The 23,797-nt window shown below is 31.5% G+C and overlaps 1 protein-coding gene across 1 annotated transcript; it reads left to right on the forward strand.

Moving 5' to 3' along the window:
• The first annotated feature begins 50 nt into the window (after positions 1-50).
• On the forward strand, positions 51-23,474 carry LOC142329119 (gustatory receptor for sugar taste 64f-like). Its single transcript, XM_075373455.1, has 7 exons — positions 51-56; positions 3,817-4,072; positions 10,116-10,292; positions 18,049-18,311; positions 21,614-21,768; positions 22,687-22,852; positions 23,373-23,474. Exons 1-7 carry the CDS (start codon positions 51-53, stop codon positions 23,472-23,474), a joined length of 1,125 nt encoding a protein of 374 aa, XP_075229570.1.
• The last annotated feature ends 323 nt before the right edge of the window (positions 23,475-23,797 follow it).

Genomic DNA, 23,797 nt, shown 5'->3' on the forward strand with positions numbered 1-23,797 from the left:
CACCCCTATGCTTCCTGTAGGGAGTTGAATGCCAGGCTGCTTCCTGCATAATGAAGGTCAGTTGGGTAACATTATTACATCATCGACAACATTTGGGTATTTCAAAGTAAATGCTCCAGGCAGCCTGTCCACCACCCAGCTTCGATATGATTCTCAATCGGAGTTGTTGTTATTATGCAGTACATGGAATTCCTTCTTCTCTATAACCATCATGCTAACGTCCAGCATAAGTGGTAAATGATGAGATGAGGAATCATAATTATTCTCAATATTGATGTAAAAATAAATAAACTCCCAAAACGACATAAAAATCTTATAAGTCAGGCACCTTCATTACATATGTAGGCCAGCCATATCACATACTTTCTGCAATTGGAAAAAGACAGCAACAATGTGTTGATGCGTAGCAAAAGCATTGCACAATTTTGCAAGGGCAATTATTGATCTGTGGAAGATTTGCATGTCGGAATCCACAGTGCTTTGGTGCAATAATTGAATCTTCTCAAGATAACCTGTGATTGACAATTTTCTCCATTGGCTTACATAAAACAATCATAAGAGAAGTAAGGCAATAACTGGAGGCAATACACTTGTCTTCACCAAGCTTTAATACAGGAATCTTGGTGATCTCACATTGCAGCTTTGGAAAAATATCTTGCTTTATCAAAAAATGTTCTAAATATTTTAAGGGAGAATTTGAAATATGAGATAGCATGGTTGGGTGAAAAGTACCATTTCCAGGGGCAGTGTTGCAAGAGCTCTGCAGACCATGCTGTAGTTCTCTGACAAAAATTAAATGACATATTCAGTGGATTTAAAATTTCTCCAGACAATAGACAATTTATAAACTGAAATTCTTGCTTGTAGAAGCTAGCATGAAAGGAAAACAGAACATGTTTGCTTAAATATTGGTAACATCAACTGAAATCCTGTACATGACACCATTGTTAAAACAATCTTACGATAGGAGGTAATAGAACCAACCCATGAGTAGCTATCACTCTAAATCAAACTGTGGACATAGGTAGTGCTATGTAACTCATCAATAATAATTAAATAATTATTTGAATTATTTAATGTAGGAATATTCCTAACACTTATTTATTTTAGAACAACTAATAAAATTATTCCACACCAGTTCTTCTAAAAGTTGTTTCCAATAAAAATATGATGGAATTATACAGTAATAGAGTTGACTCAAATCTAGCTGAACAAATCTATTAAAACTAGTAATTATACAACACCTTATTGAAATTTCAATAGTCTCACATTTAATTTTTATAATTGTGTATAGATTATTCTGATGAAAACTGAAATCTGATATAAATTTTTAGTACAAAGGGGTGAATTTTAACTTGGTGTATGTTACTTAAATACACACTTGAGTCTTTATGAGCTAAACCTTCTCGCTAAATTTAACAAGGTCAATTTTTTTTATTACAAATTTGATAATTTGATAAAATTGATAATTTTTATGGAAGTTAACAAAAAAGCTGATTGCAATAAAAAAAATCAGTTGTTGAAATTATTATAAAAATTGGTTTTTGATAAATTATCGTTTTTTTCTGTAAAAGTTTTATACAAATTTAGTTATAAAAATTAGGTTTTTTATAGATTAGCTTGTCAAACTTTACACTTACTTTAGGTACTTGTCAAGAAATTAAGAGGAAGGTAAAGGACACTGGCTTTAATATAACTCTAACTTCAAATTTATTTTTAGAAAACCCATTGTTAAATTAGGCTTTGTTGTTTACTTTTTACAGAATTCAATTTCAGGGACTTTGGATTCTTACCAGTTTTTTAGCTTTTCTATGTGATGGCATCATTTGGATTTGTAGGTCACTTATCACAACATTACAGGAAAAAATATATGCAATATATACAGGTGTATTGAAATATCTTCTACAATTCAAGTTTTTTTGTTTAAATTTGGATGATTTATTGTTCCAAATGTGATTTCATCTGAAAAATTTATTTTACAAAAATTATTTTTTTAAGAGAATTTAAAACTTGTAAATATAGTGTTGGCTCATCTATGAAACTACCTGTTTTATTAATAACAATCTTAAAACTGACAGTTATAATCTGTAATGTATAAATAAAGTAGTAATTAATTTATACAGAATGATGAGTAAGGTCAGGCAGGCACAGTACATGTCTAATAAATGTATTTTGTCTATTTCTATTTGTTTATGGTTAATCTATTACTTGACTGCTTGTCATCTCTTCTTTCTTTCCATAAAACTGACAGTCTTATGTATTGATAAGATAGAATAAATGCACTGTCACTATTCACTATTAATAACTGAAAAAAACATTATTCTTTCAAACCATTTTGACAAATAAATCAATGATTGATTAAGATTAGTAAAAAATAAATTTTCTACTATAGATTTCTCATCTTTTTTATGTGTAAATATTGTATCTTCTTAGAGCTCACACCTTCAGTTTATTACTTCTAGGTAAAAATTAACTAATAATAAATAATTTAATCAATTAGGACAATTTGTTTTGGAATATCATAGACATGATGCATTATTTCAAATCTGTAAGTATTTACAATTTACTTCCACTATTTTTTTTTAAAATTATTAGACTTTATTAAAATAAATAGAGAAAATATTTTTATTTTGTCGTTAAAATAAAAAAAAGTTTCTCAAATTGCTAAATCCATATTTAATATTAATAAATTTAAAAAATATTTCTTGTGTTAAAATACTTTACTTATGTCATAGCTGCCTACGCTTTAAATCAACTTTCTTCAGAGACTACCACCACTAAGAGGGTAAATGTTTTCATTTTACAGGAACATGGTGCAGGTGATGTCAACTATCATCATCAGTTTTTGACAAACATAAAACTTTTATATAATTTTTTTCTTTTTGCAATATACTATCACAAAATACCTTTTGTTGTTAGTATGATCATTTCAGACATTACATTTAACAAAATATTGTTGACAAAATTTGTTTTACTGATTAACTGACCAAAGAGAAAGTGAATTAACTTTTTAAAAATAAATATGGTTTAGTATTGAAAAATAATTCTAGTTTTTTCTATACTTCTCCAATTTAATTAATTATTCATATGTTTGTTGTTCAAGAATATAACATTTTATATTTTAATTTGAGCAGAAGAGTTATGTAATATTATTATTAGATTAAAAATGGTAGTTGAGTGTATGAAGTATGTACCCATACTTGTTCTACCATTAGTGTATTATCATTCTATTAGGTTGATCAGCATAAATTGTCAACTTGATGATTATACGTCATAATCATTGATGTCAATGTATCATTATACAAACTGATTATTTTTCTAATAAACTGAATCCATTTTAAAAATAATGGAAGATCTTTTTTCAAAGTCAGAGCGTTTACAATCATAAGAGGTAATGGCAATGATTATGATCACAATTAAAAATTAAAAAAGGTTTAATAAAAGTAAGACTATATGTATATATATATATATATATATATATATGTGTGTGTGTGTGTGTGTCTTGTTATATTTAAGATTTGATTTAGTTTATCGTAAAATTAATAATAAATTTACAACAAAACCAATGATAAAAAATAAAATTGTTAATTAAGTATAATAATTAAATGGATAAAATTATTTTGAGGATACTTATTTTTTACATCTGCATTTTTACAAAAAAAGTTTACTACAGTTATTCTTTTGTTAATTCTTCATTTGTTTTCTTGTTAATTTACTTTTAATATTCTTTGTATTATGAGACTTATGTTGATGATGTTGAAATTAATTAACAATTTGCTGTGAATGTGGATAAAATTATTTAACTCCTTATTTCAGGTGAAAATATATCCAAAGAGTTATAATTTAGAAGATATGAAGAAAATGAGTGAACGAGAACGAGAAAGGTTTAGTGATGCAATGAGAACATCACTAATATTGGGTCAAATAACATGTCTTGCACCAATTTGTAACAAATTTTCATGGTTCAGTATTAGAGTAATTGTAGCTATTATCGCATTAGCAGGAGAAATTTTTATGACAGTAATAAGTATGATGTGGATTTACAGTAATGGAATCAGCATTTCTAAAGGAGGTTAGTTATTATAAATGCATAATTTCAATTGCCTTTTTCCTCAATCCAAGGGTTGGTGGATCCCAGTTTTTCTTAGGCCAATTCCAATCCTCGGTGTCCTTAGTTCTGCCGCCCACCGAATACATTTGAAAAAGGCGTGCTTGGCGTCGTCCTGTACACCGGGGAAATAGTGGCAGTCGGGGGACGACGATTTCCCTATGACACGTAGGTAACCGCGGAATTACCCGTGATCCGTTAAAAACTGGGCCACGCAGAACTCCACCTCTCCATGCCTCCACTCCGTCCATGGTCTGACCAGAGGGATAAGCCTTGCGGTCCATCGTCCTATGGTCTTGTAATTCCAGGTCTCTTGCAATGGGAGAAATGCGCGAGTCCGTTCCTCCTTGGCAGTGGTCTCCCGGTCTTCGCCTGCCCGTCGCTTCCTGTAGGCTGCCTGGTGCTCCCTTGCCAAAAAAGTAATGGGTGTAATGCCGGCGACCACCAGTACAGCAGGCTCGGAAACCGTCCGATACGCGGAAACGACTCGCAAGGCCGCGATGCGTTGCGCCTGCGCTAGTCGCTTCCGGTTTCTTTCTTAATGCCTGGGTCCACACATCCGCCCCATATAACAGGACGGAATGCAACGTGCACATCAGCAGTCGCCTTCTGCTGGCCTTCGATCCGCTGACATTCACCATGAGCCGGCTGAGAGCGGTTGTGGCTCTCGCAGCTTTGTCGGCGGCTCTCCGAAGCTGTTCAGCAAAGTTGAGTTTTCGGTCAATCACCATATTTTGTGGTCGGCTTGGTCTCGACAAACTCTTCCCCGACCGGCAGTGGAGAGAGGGTGTCGATACGCTTGTTCGTTAGAACCACGAACTCCGTTTTTCTGAGGGCTATAAACAACCCATGGTTGTCCAGCTAGGCGCTAACTCTGTTCGTAGTTCGGCTGAGCCTCATTTGGGCGCGCAAATGGATGTTGCACATGTCGCGGTCTGCGACAAGTAGTGCAACGTCGTCAGCGTACCCAATCAACGCTGATTCTTCAGGAATCTCCAGTCTCAGCAAGCCGTCATAGACGGCGTTCCAAAGGTCGGGGCCAAGAACCATGCGCCGCCTCTGACGTGATCGCAGCCTGCCGCGATCTCAGAGATGAGACGCGGTTCCTCAGGTATGCGTCCACCATTCTTAGGAGGTATCGAGGTACGTGAAACAAATGCATCAGAGCCCGAATCACATCGCTGAGAGTTGAACGCGTTTTTCACGTCCAAAGTAACGCGAAGGACCACACGGCGCGAAAAGTGATTGTAGTTCTCTGCCGCACTGCCTCAACAACCTGTTGGACTGCCTGCATCTAGGGTCGACTGACCCTGCCGGAAACCGTACTGGTTGGGTGGCAGGCCACCTGCCTGATTCATCACCGCAACCAGTCTTTTCTTTAATAGCTTCTCCAATACCTTCCCAGCTGTGTCAAGCATGCACAATGGGCGGTAGGAGGACGGCGACTCTGGGTCTCCTTTGCCCTCGAGAATCAACGCAAGATGTGCGGTCTTCCATCTGACGCTGAAAGCCCCAGGTTCCAGAATGCATTACACATGTCTAGATGCAGACGGAGCCTGCAGCGCCCCATCAGCTTGAGCACCTTGCTCGAATAATATTATTAACAATATTTTTTATTTTATTTCTTAATTTTACTTCCTTGTACGAAGTAAAGGAAGTGTGTGATCAAGAAAAATTTCGGTTTTCTGATTTCAACGGAAATTTCCATTTTGACTCGTTTCGCCGTGACGTCTGTATGTACATATGTATCTCGCATAACTCAAAAATGATTACCCGTAGGATGTTAAAATATTTGGATTTAGGACTGTTGTAACATCTAGTCCTGTACCTCCCCTTTTTACTGCAATCAACTTCACCAAAAATGTCATTTGGATTTTGGACTTTTTCTTAACTGCAGTAATAGGCCCATTGAGAGATTTTCAACAATATATCATAAGTGGTAGTTACTTTCATTGGTTCCAGAATTATAGCCAAATAAAATTTTAATTAATGAAATATTTGGATTTTAGGGGAAGGTTTGAATCAGACTTCATCTCCTTCTTTTATAACTTTTTTTTCTTAGTTTAAATAAATTGATTTATTAACAATTATTAAACTCATTATACATTTTTTTTTTTTATAAATAATAATTACAATAAAAAAAAATAATAAAGAAATATCAGAAGTTGTTAATGAAATAAAATTTTATATACTTTTCATTTTAAAAAATTGTATATATGTAATTTAATAGGCGTACAAGACACGTGGTGTCCACATCAGATTTTTTATTTTACTTTGTACAATAGAACAGCCAAGCCTTAGTTTTTTTTTGTTTTTTTTTTGTCATCAGTCATTTGACTGGTTTGATGCAGCTCTCCAAGATTCCCTATCTAGTGCTAGTCGTTTCATTTCAGTATACCCTCTACATCCTACATCCCTAACAATTTGTTTTACATATTCCAAACGTGGCCTGCCTACACAATTTTTCCCTTCTACCTGTCCTTCCAATATTAAAGCGACTATTCCAGGATGCCTTAGTATGTGGCCTATAAGTCTGTCTCTTCTTTTAACTATATTTTTCCAAATGCTTCTTTCTACATCTATTTGCCGCAATACCTCTTCATTTGTCACTTTATCCACCCATCTGATTTTTAACATTCTCCTATAGCACCGCATTTCAAAAGCTTCTAATATTTTCTTCTCAGATACTCCGATTGTCCAAGTTTCACTTCCATATAAAGCGACGCTCCAAACATACACTTTCAAAAATCTTTTCCTGACATTTAAATTAATTTTTGATGTAAACAAATTATATTTCTTACTGAAATAGCTTAGTTTAGCTTGTGCTATTCGGCATTTTATATCGATCCTGCTTCGTCCATCTTTAGTAATTCTACTTCCGAAATAACAAAATTCTTCTACCTCTATAATCTTTTCTCCTCCTATTTTCACACTCAGCGGTCGATCTTTGTTATTTCTACTACATTTCATTACTTTTGTTTTGTTCTTGTTTATTTTCACGCGATAGTTCTTGCGTACGACTTCATCTATGCCGTTCATTGTTTCTTCTAAATCGTTTTTACTCTCGGCTAGAATTACTATATCATCAGCAAATCGTAGCATCTTTATCTTTTCACCTTGTACTGTTAGTCCGAATCTAAATTGTTCTTTAACATCATTAATTGCTAGTTCTATGTAAAGATTAAAAAGTAACGGGGATAGGGAACATCCTTGTCGGACTCCCTTTCTTATTACGGCTTCTTTCTTATGTTCTTCAATTATTACCATTGCTGTTTGGTTCCTGTACATGTTAGAAATTGTTCTTCTATCTCTCTATTTGAACCCTAATTTTTTTAAAATGCTGAACATTTTATTCCAGTCTACGTTATCGAATGTCTTTTCTAGGTCTATAAACGCCAAGTATTAGTAATGCCAAGCCTTAGTATATTGTGTAATTAACATAGCCAAACATATAATACTTATATACACTTAATGTTAATATATACATACAAAAGTTTTTTCAAATGAGAGTTAATCTTCTCAGAAGGGTAGGTTAAAAAATAACCTACTCTTCTTCATAATTAATGGCTGTAGTAATTTTTGTAGTTAGAGAGAAAATACCATGATCAGAATAAAAATAGAAATATTTCTTGGAATGGTTCTTAGCACTCAGCCATGAAAAGAGCCCAGAATACAGTTCAGACATGAAAATTCTTATAAAATAAAATTAAGTCAAACATATATTTTTTGAGAGATAAGGGTGACAGATTAATTGTTGTTAAATAACAATAATGGAGATATATTGCAGTTTAAATTTAAAGCATTGCCAACAGAGAAAATTACTTTGGTCACGTTCAAGATCTTTATCTGTATGACTACAATTTCTGTTCCAGCTGGTGAAAACTAAAGCATACTACAAACCAATGATTTATACAGAACGAATATCAATGTCCTTAAAATGCTTAGCCAGCTATTTCAGTAAACCCAAATTACGCTTAGCCTTACTAGTTACAATATTTACATGACTAGTTAAAGTAGTACTGGACATCTATCTTACTGTTCAGTAGGATGACAAGATCTGTGACTATCGATTGTAGAAATTTTAAAATGTTAATAGAACAATAATAATAATAACAGTAATGGATCTGTTATCAAAAATTATTATTTATTATATTAAATACATTTTGTTATGTTTATAAAACAGTGAGAATACAAAAACCTCAGAATTATTGATTAATATAGTAGTAATAACAATTACTATTCATGTTAATGGATAACATGATAATCTTGTTATGACATAATTTTTTATATTAAATTTATATACCATTTTGTATAAGCATAAGATACGAGGCTTATAGCATGGAAATATGATACTGTATAAACACAGTTTGGTGAGTTGGACAAGGTCAGAGCTGTTTTTATGCCTCATCCATAATAGTAGGAGTAGTAGTAGTATGTATCATTTTCTATTAATATAATCTCCTGTTAGGAGATTATGACACCTAACAGCAATCGGCAAAGAACTATTTATAATAAAATTGTTTCAAGAGACTTAAGCAATAATAGGAAACTTAAAGTCTAAAAAAGTATCATAATGAAAAGCTTTTTAAAATATTTTCATTAAGTGAGTAGGATGGGAAACTTCTAGAGAGTTGTAAGAAGTATTGAAGTGTGAGGACTTCTAATGGAAGTAAAGAATCAGAAGCATAGATGAGCAAACAATGAGAGAGTTTTAAAATGTAGGATGTTTATTTATTTACATTAAAAAAAAATTGGTTTCTATGGAACTACTTTTCGCACGTGACAACGTCTTGCAAAGACCGACAATGTCACGGGCGCCGCGCCCGCGACATTCGTCGACCTTTGATTGTAATGTCGCAAAAAAACTTGTTATCCTTTTGAAGTAAACACATGTTTTTTTGAGAAACTGGCGTTGGGCTAGATGAAAATACCAGTTAATTAAATTCATCCATGATTTGGATGTTTTAAAAAATTACTTGTTTAAACAAACAAATTGAATCGAAGTGATTGTTTAATTAGCTAATGAAACACGTTAATATTCCATTTTTCATTTCATTTAATAATAATAATAATAATTAATATTAATAATTTTTGCAAGTTTAAATTGAATGATTTGTTCAAAAATAATTATGAACAATTTGTTACAGAAATAAACTTTAATCAAATCAATGTTGATAAAGTGTCAATTTAAAACGATGAAATTGAAATCATAAATCAAATTCATGAAATTGCTGTTTTTGAAAAGCCCGCCAAAACCTGCTTGACATGATATATGTGTATTCCATTGCACGACGGTTAGGCGGTTAAACTTGTCATTTAAACGTCTAAATATTTTTAAAACTCGTGTAAGTAAATCGAAATTCTGGTTAAAAAACATTAATATTCTATTTTTAAATATTATTTATAGTTTTTGCAAGTTTAACTTAAATAATTTGTTTAAATATAATCATGAATAATTAATTATAGAAATAAACTGAAATCAAATTAATGACAATAAATCGAGTGGAAGAGAGATAGATGCGGCACAAACCGAACGCTTAGGCCGATCGTGCCTCTCTCTTGCTCGTGCCGCGCTCGCGCTCGTATGATCGGCTCAGGCGGAACGGGACAATGAGTCGTGCTTTTTCGTGCGTGCTACCGGCGTTCATCGATTTATAAGACGTTGTCACGTCAACAATAGGCTTATGCCCTTTTATAGTTACTAGATGATAAATGAATTTTGTAGTGTATGAAAAATGCTACGCCTAACCAGGATTTGAACCCAGGACTTCTGGATGAAAGTCGATGCACCACCACCCCCCCATGGAGGTCAGCTTAATGGAGAGAGAGGAAAAAACAGAGAACTTTAATTTGCTTCACCCTTGAATCAAGGGAAAAAAGAAGAAAATGACTATTTCATAATAGGGGGATGACGTATAATTAATTTAAACATAATTATTTACTCTCATTATACATTTTTAATAAGATATTTATTTGATTGGCTTACTATATTAATGACTTTTTACAGGAGTTGTATTTTTTTTTGGATGTGCATCTATTTCAATGTTATTATTCATTAGACTTGCATTTAAATGGCCAGAATTGATGAGACATTGGTCACAAGTTGAAAACAACTTTATCTATTTGCCACATCTGAAATTAAAGTGTACAGGAATAACAGTAGTTTTATTAACATTTTCAGCAAGTATGTTATTTATTCTTAACTTTATATTAAATACCATAGTTTAATATTTATTCTAAATGATTTACTGTTAAATTTAAATTAGTCTAGTTTAAATGATTTACTATTAAGGATCAATTTATATTGTTTTAATATGATATACCTATTGATGAACAGCAGACCTGTATGATAAAACTAAAATTGAATATATTTTTGTCCATCGCAGTTAGTGATGGAAATCACTCAAAACTATAAGCTTTTAATATGATAAATTGAAACAAATTTATAAATATAATGTTTTGAATAATTTATTTCAAAATATTATTAGTTGTACGTGTGACCATCTTCAGCTAGCGCTGTTGTTAACATCTTGGCATTAGCTAATGATAATGCTAGAAGTTTATTTTGAGTTAGTCTGATATGTACTCAAAATATAAGCCCACAACAATAATATATTAAATATATCAGTTACTGAAATATAGAATTTTTATGAAAATCATTGCCCCAGCCCCTTTAGATCACCAAATTGGATTTTTGAAAATTGATGAAACATATTTCAATTTGATTTTAAAAAAGAGTGTAAAAATAAATTTTTATGATTGTCACAACTCCTGTACCTATGTGTAAAATTTTCATTAAAGATTTGCCCCTCTTTTCACTCCATTATAGATGGAGTTTACCAAAATCCTTCTTAGTGAATTCAGACATGACAAATCAATGTACCCTCCAAAATTCATGTACCTAGGTTAAGCAGTTTGAGCCTTGCATTGGTGACTCTGTCAGTCATGAGCCTTTATTTTATACATATTAGTACATATATATATATATGTCACTAATTCAGTGACAATGTGATTATGCCAGAGAAAACATCTGTTCATGACATGATCATGATACCCTATGCTCATTACTGAACAACAGAAAGACATGTCAAAGACAACCAGTGTTTCACTTTAGATGAACGTAGTGATAAATTTCTCCTGTAAGTTCACAGTCGCTATTACACAAAATTGTGACTGCCTAAATTAAAATTAGTGCAAATTAAAATTTCCACCAGATCGGTCTCAAAAATTTTGACAATCACAAAAAAAACACATGTTTGTTGCTCTGTCATTTCTGAAGCAGTACCTTGGAGATGGCGATGAAATGATGGATCGATATTGACTGGTGATGAAACGTGGCTTTTGCAACAACAGAGAATAAATGTCAATCACTTCAATGGTATCATTTTCGATCGCCTTCAAATACAAAAAAATTCAAACAAAATATTTTTAAAACGCAAAGTGATGGCCACAAACCACAAAAACTACACAGACTTAGTGTGTGAGTTTATGCCTCACGAAGAGATAAATAATGTTAAATTTTATTCGAAACTTTTGATGAAACTTTGTTGCTTAATTCAAAATCACTGGCGTGTCTTTTGACTCATGGATAATGTTTGCTTCATGACAATGCACGTCCACATGCTGCAAAAAAAACTTGTGGACTTCTCAAAGGTTTCAGTGGGGTGTTTTTGATCATCCTCTATACTCTTCAGATCTTGCCTCAAGCCATTTCCACCGATTTACAAAATTGAAGAAGTTTCTTGGCAGGAACTGCTATGAAAGTGATAAAGTCATCACACAGCTGTTCATGAGTGGCTTAATGGAGTATCGGCAGATTATTGACAATGGCATACAAAAACGAGTGCCATGATTTGACAAATACTTGAACTTAGGAGATGATTATGCAGGAAATAGCTTAAAAAATTTTAATTGTGATGCATGAGTTAAAATAAATACAATTTTTTTTTGTCTTGTCATTTGACTGGTTTGATTCAGCTAAGATTCCCTATCTAGTGCCAGTTGTTTCATTTTGGTATACCTTGTACACCCTACATCCCTAACAATTTGTTTTACATACTCCAAACATTGCCTGCCTGCACAATTTTTCCCATCCATCTGTCCCTCCAATATCAAAGTGATTATTCCAGGATGCCTTAATATATAGCCTATTAGTCTGTCTCTTCTTTTAACTATATTTTTCCAAATGCTTCTTTTTTCATCAATTTGCCACAACACCTCTTCGTTGTCACTTTATCCACCCATCTAATTTTTCATTCTCCTATAGTTCCAAATTTCAAAAGTTTCTAATCTTTTCTTCTCAGGTACTCTGATTGTCCAAGTTTTGCTTCTATATAAAGCTGCACTCCAAATTTATAATTTTAAAAATGTTTTCTTGATGTTTAAATCAATTTTTGATGTAAGCAAATTATATTTCTGACTGAAAGTTTATTTCACCTGTATTATTCAGTATTTTATATCGCTCCTGTTTTGTACATCTTTAGTAATTCTACTTCCCAAATAACAAAATTCCCCTACCTCCACAATCTTTTATATTCACTGGTCCATTTCACTATTTCTACTACATTTTATTACTTTCAATTTAATCTTGTTTATTTTCATGTGGTAGTTATTACATAGGACTTCATCCACGCTAGGACTTCATTCATTGTTTCTTCTAAATATTTTTTACTCACAACTAGAATTACTATATCATCAGCAAATTGTAGCATCTTTATCTTTTCACCTTGCACTGTTACTCGGGATCTATATTGTTCTTTAACTGCTAGTTCTATGTAAAGATTAAAAATTAATGGTGATAGGGAACATCCTTGTCTGACTCCCTTTTTTATTACAGATTTTTTCTTATGTTCTTTGATTATTACTGTTGCAGTTTGGTTCCTGTAGTTAAGAGTTAGCAATTATTTTTCTATCTCTATACTTGAACCCTAATTTTTTTATAAATTCTGAACATTTTATTCCAGTCTATGTTATCAAATGTCTTTTCAAGTTTATAAATGCCATTTGTGTTGGTTTTTTTTATTTTAATCTTCCTTCTACTATTAATCTGAGCGCTAAAATTGCTTCCCTTATCCCTCTATACATTTTCTGAAACAAAATTGGTTTTCTCCTAACACTTCTTCCACTCTCCTCTTAATTCATCTGTGCAGAATTCTAGTTAAGATTTTTGATGCATGAGTAGTTAAGCTAATTGTTCTGTATTCTTCACATTTATCTGCTTTTGCTTTCTTTGGTATTATGACAATAACACTCTTTCTGAAGTCTGATGGAACTTCCCCTTTTTCATAAATATTACACACCAGTTTGTATAATCCATCTTATCGCTTCCTCACCTGCACTGTGCAGTAAATCTGCAGGTATCCCGTCTATTCCAGAAGCCTTTCTGCCATTCAAATCTTTTAATGCTTTATTATATTCAGATCTCAGTATTGTATCTCACTTTTCATCCTCTTCAACTTCCTCTTCTTCCTCTATAACACCAGTATTTCTTAACTGTTGACAGTACTTTTTACCTTCTTCATCATTAGCATTCTTATACTTTCTACATTCATCCATCAGCTGCAATATATCCTTTGACATCCAAAGTTCTCTACCAGTTTTATTTGTTTTGCCTAAGTTCGCTTCTGCTGATTTAAGAAATTCCTTTTTAACATTCTTCCATTCTTCTTCTTCTTCTTCTTCTATATTTTCTACATTATCGGTTTTACTCAGACTTCTTGCGATGTCCTCCTCAAAATGCTTCTTTACCTCCTCTTCCTCAAGCTTCTCTAAATTCCATCAATTCATCTACCCCAATCTAAATTTTATTATCACTAAATTATGGTCGTGGTGCAATTACACCGTAAGGAGAACATGTATATAAATTTTCATCAATTTGATCTTAAGTAGTTTTTGTACGGCATTGAGACAGTCAGGACATGCAGGACATGTTCTTTATATATATATATATATATATATATATATATATAAAGTGTGTGTGTGTGTGATTGGATAGAGAGAGACTTGAAGTACTATTTTCTACTTAATTATAACTTCTACTACTTAATTTTCCAACAATATAGAGAAGGATTAACAGGAGTAAAGTAGAAAGACAAAGTGTACAGATTGTGACCAGAATGATTGAGAAATCACCTATTAAGTAATAAATTAAACTGATATACTTAGGATTAGAAATCCAACATCTAAATGATAGATGTTGTGACCAAGATAACTCAATATCTTGGTCACTAACTTTTTCATGCATTAAACATTTTGACTCAAAATTTGTCACAAAAACATTTTTTATTATACGTCACTTTTTTTACCTTCAGATTTTTGACGTGAAACGACTTTAAAGTCACATCGAAACATTTGGGTACCAGAACAGAAATTTCATTCTGCCTTAATAACTCCTTTACTATTACTCTCAGAGACGAAAATACGGTGTCATTTTATAACTTACATGGTCAATTCGCCGATACGACTTTGAGTTTGCGTCACTGGCGAGCGGGTTGTCGGTGAGGGGGCACATTGCAGATCGGTCAATACTAGCGCTCTCGCTCATTTCCATTCCGTGCAGCTCACGACTTAGTCGTGATAGCGCAGTGATTCGTGTGTTAGTGTTTAGAGTTTGTCGAGATAGATCGATTTAAGTAGTAATAAATGTATTTTGGACAATACTTAAGCGTAAAAAATTAAAGTAAGCATGTGAAAAAGTATAAAAATTCAATACATCAGCCTCAGCCTGCGCAAAAGCCAACCGGAAATATAAATTACGCATATATTTTTGAAAGGGGATTATATAGGCTGGTACCCCAATGTCCGGTGCCGAACGAGCGAGATTGTTTCGGTAGCACCGCAAAGCTGGCACGGCGCGCTCAGTGAACGACGCCCTCGGCGCGAGCATCTCTACCATTGCTTATTATGCGTTGTATACTTCTTACTTCTCATATCAAAGACCAATGTTGAACAAAATTATCGTCGAATATTAGTCGAAACAAATATCATGTACCATTTAGTGTCTGTTTTATATTAAAATTAAATTTATTACGCAGTCAATGTTTAATTTTATTTCAATCCAATACGCTAAAACTGACTCGCTGACATACAGATCGACTAGTTTATCTGTATAGTTGGCCAAATGAAGGAACTAAAATTTTCCATTGGAGACTTTCAGTTTTGTTAAAAAAATACGATGGTGACTCTGCCATTTAACACTACAGAAAAGTTGGTCGGTCTGTAGCTCGGAGGAACTTTATCCAAGGTCTGTAACATTTCACGTTAAACCAACGGCAGTGCCCCCCGACACAGCTCACCCGATTTTTTATTTCTAGCATCCACTGAGTCTATTTCACCTTTTTCTATTAAATAAGAATTTTTCTATTTCCTTTATTTATAATAAAATTTCTGTAAACTGATGTGAATAAAACTTAAGGAGTACAACTTCTTTTGAAATAGATAAATATAGAGTAATTCAGGAGTAATGGGAAATAATTTGGAAACTGATCCTAGAGCTTGAGATAAAGAAAAAGTTTACATAAACATGTCCGAAACGCTTATCCAGTTACAGCTAGCGAAAAATTACATCCGGATTTCAGTTCCCCCAGTGAAATTTGGTTATTATTAAAAATTTTAAGGTGTTGTAAGGGGTAAAATTGACAGTTTCTTATGTTTTTTGACCCGAAAATCAAATAAAGCAGGTCCCAGAACTGTATAAAAATTTTCTCATAGTTTTCATGATATCCAATATATAACAAAATAATCTAACACAAAAAATACGTTTTTTTAGGTTTGGAGTACATTAGCTTTGTTAAACTAAAATAAATGCATAAATTTTATTATCAGAACTTGAGAATGTAATTCCGAGAAAATTTATTTAATAAAGTCTACAAAAACAAAAGAATAGTCAACCTTTATTATTAAAAACAAAACTTAATAGAAAAATGTTATGAATTTGTAAAAATTATAAACAGTCGTTATTAGCAAAATAAATTTAGGCCTTTAAAAAAAATATATATTTTTAAAACTTTTAAAAAAAATACTCATTGTGTTTTATATTGTATTAATTTACAATAAATATATTTTATGTTTCATACAAAAGTAAATAAACCTATTTCTTTAAATTTATTTCTTTAGATGTCTTGCAGGAATTGAACTTATTTACCAATTATTTCCTCTTATCCCTGAGCAGGCTGTGAATCAATTAAAAATATTCATAGATCTGGAAAACCTTTGAATGGAACATTTAAAAAATGTTGAATGTCTCTAATCCTCTTCTGGACTACAGTAGTGATTTTATTTTTCCTCCTTTGATTTTACTCATTAACCAGATTTTTTCTTAACTATTTACTATTCCTTCGGTAAACAAGCTGAAAAACAACAGAGTGACTAGAGCTTTATCCTCACTTCTTTCCATAACAAAGCTTGACTTTCTTTATCATCTACTCTAACCACAGCTGTTTGATGTTTATGAGTTATAAATAATTCTTTCTAAATATTCCAAACTTTTAATCTTTAAATTTTGAATTTAATTACATTTCATATTATTGAATGCTTTCTCAAGAATAACAAACTGATTGATTAGTTCTCCTTTAGCCTACTACCTTTCAAGATTAATCTGATAGTTAAAATTACCTATTTTATCCTAATGTATTTTTATAAATCCATATTGGACTTCATAAACTATTAATTTCACCATGCATTTGAATTATGTATAAATTATTTTTATTACTATATTTAATAACTGGAACACATAAGGTCCAGACAGAAAATTACGAGAACTACTGTTTTACAACAGTAATTCTCGTAGATTTCTGTTCCAGCTTTGTTTGAAAATTGAAATTATTTTTATACTTTTATTGAAGAATTAAAATTCAATAAAAAATAATTATAATGTAATAAACAAGTATTATTTTTCATAAATTAAAAAATTAAGAGTATTATTAACAGACTGAAAACCTCCTTTAAAGTTGTTGAATAAAGAAGTTACTTTGATGCAATTCCCAAAAAAGCCTAATTGTTGTAAGGATTACTTACGTTTCTCTGTATTAATAGGAAGGAAAGTATACAGGGATAATTGTATCAAGTAGCATAAATTCATCATGAAGAGAATTTCTTATATGTATTCATATATACCTATACAAATATAATTTTTTTTTAAATTTTAAATCCAACACTCCAAAAGAAGACATTACATTATAAAGACTGAATAAGTACTTACCATAGTAACTGATATTTTTTGTTATTGCTAACCTGAATTCAAATCAAAGTTATTGATTTAAGTAACTTTTAATGAGTCCAATACAAAAAAAAAATAAAAATCAACCTTTCTAAAAATTTATATTATGTTTCTAATACTTTCGGTCATTTTACCCTCACAAGAGAAATTTTTTTCTAGTTTAAAGCATTAAAATTAAAAACATAAATAAAAAAATATTAAAATCATAACAACTGGTCATCATTGTATAAAAGTAATTACATCTGTTACATAAGCATGTCTTAGTTGTTATCAACTCTCAATTGTTTGATTGTCAGACAACAGGGAGTTTTTAATTTTAATGTTTTAAATTAGAAAAAAAATTTCTCTCCTGAGGATGGTCAAATGATCAAAAGTACTAGAAACATAATACTAATTTCATAAACCAATGTTGCTGTTTGAAAAATTTAATTCAACATTTAATGAACCAATTATTTATTGATTTGAATGCAATTATTACTATAATAGAATGATTTATAGTTGAATTTTAAAATAAAATTTTGACTCCTAAGGTTTAATTAAGAGCATTCTCTAAGGAGTAGTTGTATAATACTTAACTCTAATTTGACTTACAATCTGAGTTAGTAAAATTCAAAACAAGTATGCTTGTTAAATTCCATATTTCATAACACATTACTTATGCATCCATAATTATGTCACTTGCTATATATTTATTTCTATTTGTTTTATTTTTCTTCCTTTTCAGTTGAATACTTGTTTGAATTACTATATGGAATGATGACCTGTTATAGTGGTCAAGAAATATTACGTCTTTATGCACAAAAAAAATTTCCACAGTTTTTTGAGATAATGCCATATAGTACTTGGCATGCTCTTCCAGTTATGTTTATTGGTTCAGTTGCTTTACTGGGGAACAGTTTCACTGATCAATTATTAATATTGACTACAATGGCTTTAGGTGATTTATTCCAAAGTTACACAACAAAGATGAAGGCACTTCAAGGAAAGGTACTTATATCTATTTTGTCTTTTTCTTTTTTATCTGTATTATACGAGGATTATTTTTTTTCAAGATCCGATCGGTCACGAAATTAAAACCACAGTGAAAATAAAATCTTTTTTATTTGTAACAAGTAATTACATAGTTACGCTATTTCTCTACATAGTCGCCATTCCGATTTAGACATTTGTCGTAGCGTGGTACCAACTTTCCAATACCCTCGTCATAGAACGGAGCCGCCTGTATTTTCAGCCATGTTTCTACGCTGTTCTGCAGCTCGATGTCTGTGCCAAAATGTTGTCCTCCTAGCCAGCGTTTCGTGTGAGCAAAAAGGTGAAAATCGGATGGAACCAAGTCTGGGCTGTATGGTGGTTGATCAAACACTTCCCAACAAAAACGCTGCAGGAGCTTCTTTGTTACAGCTGCAGTGTGCGGCCAAGCATTGTCATGGAGAAAGACAATGCCTGATGACAACATTCCCCTCCGCTTATTCTAACATGCCCTTCATAGACGTTGAAGAGTCACGCAATATGAGGCTGCAGTGATGGTCGTGCCACGTTCCATGATTTCCACCAAGAGAACTTCATTCCGGTCCCAGAACACAGTAGCCATACACTTTCTGTTGGAGAAGGTTCACTTGAACTTCTTTAGTTTACTGGGAGAATGAGAATGCATCCACTGTTTGGATTGTTCTCTTGTTTCTTCAGTTTCGAAATGGACCCATGACTCGTCCCCTGTGACAATTTTGTTCAAAATTCTTCTCCTTCATTGTAGTAGCGCTGGAGAAACATTAGGGAGCCGTCCATCTCATTGTTTTGTGATGGTCGGACAGCATCTAGGGAACCTATCTCGCACACAGTTTGCGGTACTGAAGTCTCTCACTCATAATGGTGTAGACAGCTGACCTTGAAATTTCAGGAAACGAATCGTTCAATACACAAATTGTGAGCCGATGATTTTCTCGAATTGCCTCATGTACTCGCTCAACGAGATCATCGGTTGACATTGCAATTACCAAATGGTTGCAAGGAAGATTCTATAAAACACAGAAAAATTACACAGCCATACCAAAAAATCTTAAATAACCTGTGCCAAGCTTACTAAAGAATGCAAAGAGAAAATTGGTTTCCTATTTCCTTCTTCATCAAGTTGAATGTAATACTATATATAAGCATGCTAAAGGCGTCAGAATGCAAATGATATTCACTTCTGCAAGTGAAATTTTAGTTTTGGGAGCCACAGCAAGTGTCTATATCCAAACATCATCACTAACTACTGTAAGAGAAAGAAATCCTGATTACTTTCACAGCCAGATGTTTTATATGAATTACAGCCATAAGAAAGACTTAGATAGATTGTGTAAAAAAATGAATTAATTTTCTATTTCTGTTGGATAAAATGTATTATAACACTATGTTCACTTAACAAGGTATATTTAATTTTTATAGTTAATTAAATCTACATACCAATTACTTTGTATTAATAAGAATAACAGGTATTATTAATTTATGTTTACTTTCTGTAAATTAAATTATTCATGAATTCATATTATTTATTGTAATGTTTATTTTAGTACCGTTAGGTTATTGTCTTCATTAAAGTGTTCTATAACTGATGATATTGGCGGTGTTGTATGCCTTAAAAAAGGGTAAAGTGGAATAAAGATTATGTTATGAACTTTAATGAGCTTAAAGATTCAACTTTAACTGATCAAAAGAGTAAAAATCCAGGACTAAAATATACCCAATTGCTTGATCGCATCTTTTTCCATGACAATCAGTTGAAAGAATAAGACTTTCTTGTAGATTACAATATTATTTCATCAAATTTGATTAGCACAGATGATTTAATCTAAAAATCAAAATGTATCAAAAGTCACTAACAGGGAAAATCTAGTTATTAAAATATGTAGCAAAATTAATACCTAATATAAAGATTTTCTGACAATATTACTAGTAAATATGACACAAATATAAGACATTAGTAACTGACAAACAGGGGTTATTAAATAATAATTTGTACTTATACATTTATTGTACTATGTAAGAGGGTTGCTATTTATATTTCTGGCCTTGGCAACAGTAAGTGTTGCCAAGCACCATGTGACGTTTCCATTGGAAACCTGACATTGTAGAACATGACCTTCTTCAGAACATTTTGTCATTTGAGCGTGATTTGTGTTGTTTACAGTAACTTAAAAAATTCATCTCTGGGAAAATGGAATAAATTCGTGAACACTTTAAGCACTTTCATGTGATTATTTTTTTAACTTTTGACGTGGATTATCAAGGCAAGAGTGCATCGATGAACTTAATTCTTTTTATGACAATAAAGCACCATCCTACAGCACTGTAAAAACTGGTATAATGAATTCAATCATGGCCGACATTTGCTTCAGGACAAATTCTGTGAAGATCGTCCAAAATTGGTTGTTGTGCCAGAAAACATCAATACTGCACGTGAACTTATAAAATAAGATCGTGTACTAGTACAAACAGAATTATTTTAAAAGTTGTAACATGGAAATAAAATCAAAAAAAAAGTCTAAAAACTTAGTAAAACAGAAGGGATATTTTGATCAGACAGTAAAAAATACTTTTATACTAACTTATTCAGTTAATCATGCTAACATTCCTCAGCAGGCAGATTGATAGCGTTATCCACATACATGTCTAATTGAAATTTGGTAAAACCTACATAATGATAAATCTAATTCTAGGGAAATTAAATAACTAGTTTTATCTAATATCTGATATTAATAGCTGTAAAAAGAATTTCCAATGAGCCTTGTATAATTAGTTTTCCAATTGGTGTTCTGCCTGGAGACAGGTATCTTATTCCACCGCTGTTTCCATCCATTTCTGTTTCAAGCTTTATCCTTCATCTCCTTGTAATTTCCAATCTTCACTTCTTCTTCTTCATTTTTTCTCCTTCTACTGATCCTTCCACTGCAGTTGTCAAGATTCCACTTCTTGTAACCACATGTGCTAATCAGTTTCCTTTTTTTCATTTACTTCAACCATAAGTGCTCTTTCTTGTTTAATCCTATTCATTACTACATCATTATTTATCAGTAAGATAAATTGTTAAATTTAAAAATTGACCTTATTCTTAAACAGATTCCAAAAAACATTGTAAACTTAAATAAGCACCCATAAGTAGCAAAAGATCATAATAACTTAAGGAAAGACAAAGTAAAAATCACATTTACACTCAGATACTTAATCATAATTTATGAATAGTGACTGATAATTGGACAAACTGTGACAGATTTTTTTTTTGTTTTTGTTTATATGAAATATATAACAAGAGAGCAAATCCAAATACATGGAAAGTGTTGAGATCAGATTACATACAGTTGTATGATTTAACTAAAAGTCTTGATGATTGTGTCTCACATCAAGTACTAATGTCTTGTGCTTTGTATGTATATTTAATACTGGTAGAAATGCATCATGGTTTAATGTAAGTATGATTTATTAATTTATTTATTTAGTCTTAACAATTACAGGCTGATTGGTGCTAATTACAGAGGTCTTTTTTTTTTAGCTGAGAAATTAATTTTTCTAACATGTGAATCTTCTGCAATCAATGATTTGGATAACTGAAGTAGTAAAGGAATTGATATCAAATTAATTACCTTGCCTTTTCCATTTGAATAACTTAATTTCACATCACTTACGGCAATAAATGTAACAGTATTTTTTTTTCTGATAACTTCACCTTTGCCTTTTTAATTTATGTTTCTATTCTTCTAGTTCTTTTTAATTTTTCTCCAAAAGAAAATATATCATAATTTTTTTTTTATATGATTAATCTTTATTGCAGAATTTTTAAGTTGGGTATCTCTGTTGTAAAGAGCTGTTTTCAGATAACACATTTTCTTTCAACACTAATAATAATTTCTCCAGTTATTAGATCAAGAAAAAACATATAGCTGCTGCATGTAATTAGTGACTCAGCAAGAATTTTTTTATTTATTGTTAGTATACTAGCATACTATTTTCTTATAATTTACAAGCTGGTCTCGATATTTTCCACAACAGAGCTAATTTTTTAATCCAAATTATGCTTACAACATTTGAATTATCAATTTCAATAATTCAAGCATATGTATTTTCGTAGGCTAGGATCCTATGAATTTTTTTTTTAAGGTGTAGATTTATATAGTAAATAAATATGTTTCTCTGACTGATAAGTAAGAATACATTTTATAGATCATGTCAGATTTCATCCTAATATTTATGTAATCCATATTATAAAATAGTACAATATATATAGATTATCTAATAAAAACATTAAGTCTTCATGTCATTACTATATTTAAACACATTATTTAAAAATAATAATTGAACTAATTAATTGTTACATCATTGTTTACAGTTCAATGGTTAAAGAAAAAGGTGAACGTATTTACTTGTTGATATCATTTTGTGTTTCTTTACTTAAGATTTGTACAATATGTCTGTGCAGTATTAGAGTTCATGAGCAAAGTAAATTACCATTAAAAGTTTTATACTCAGTACCACCATCTTCATACTGTAATGAGGTAAGCATTCATACTTTAGAGACTGAATAGATAGATAACTAAAACACACATAAGTAATTAATCGGGCTGTGGGTTTGATTATCAATTTAACAAACCATTTTTTCACCTGAAAAAAATATTCTTGTTGCTCATAATACCATCTAAGTGAATGTGTGATTTAAATGATGTTTGTTCATTTAAAATGTTGTTTTTGTGCATTTCTGTAGTTTGAGTTGCTCAACTGTGTCCAGTTTTCATTTTTTGTTTTTATGGTACTAATGTTTATTAAATCTGATTTTTGGATAATCTATTTTCTGGAGGTTGTTCCCACCAGGAAGATAATAATAGTGTTTGTTTATAGTCAGATTAAATCACATTTCTTTGAACAAGCTTTCAGTTTTATGAAGTGAATGAATTAAAGGATTCATTAATACCCAAATGGATAATGTATCTGAAATATATGTTTTTTTCTTTAAAATAATTTTGTGCAAGATTTAATACTTTAACTAAATGTTATTAATTACTTTTACGACCATTACAGGTCCAACTCCTTACTGCACAGGTATTAAAAAGTGAAGCTACCATAACAGGCAGTGGTTTCTTTTATATTAAAAGGCGTTTTATGTTAACTGTAAGTATTTAGGTTTTAATAACATTAAATAAAACTAATGAAACTGGTTTGAAATTTCAATTAATATTCATTTATGCAAGTTATATCATCCTCTTTTATCAGTTCTCATTTTTGTAGTTATGTATCAAATTTATTTAGGTACCTTTAGGTACAATATCCTTTAAATAAGATGACTTGATTTAGTTGTTAATTTACTCTCTTTTTACCTTTAATTTACACTTGTGTCCTGTTTTTCAACATTATAGATTATACGACTTTATAGACTGCAAACTATATATATATGTATCTATATATATATACATACAGAATTCAAAAATATGATGGGTAATTTTTTT

The sequence above is a fragment of the Lycorma delicatula genome, chromosome 8 (genome assembly GCF_047948215.1).
Source record: "Lycorma delicatula isolate Av1 chromosome 8, ASM4794821v1, whole genome shotgun sequence".
Taxonomy (NCBI): Eukaryota; Metazoa; Arthropoda; class Insecta; order Hemiptera; family Fulgoridae; genus Lycorma; species Lycorma delicatula.

Bases quoted from the DNA above. Each gene is read 5' to 3' on its own strand.
- LOC142329119 (XM_075373455.1), top strand. The intron at 10,293-18,048 runs GTATGTTATTTA...CTTCCTTTTCAG, and splicing joins TTTATTAACATTTTCAGCAA to TTGAATACTTGTTTGAATTA. The intron at 18,312-21,613 runs GTACTTATATCT...ATATATAACAAG, and splicing joins TGAAGGCACTTCAAGGAAAG to AGAGCAAATCCAAATACATG.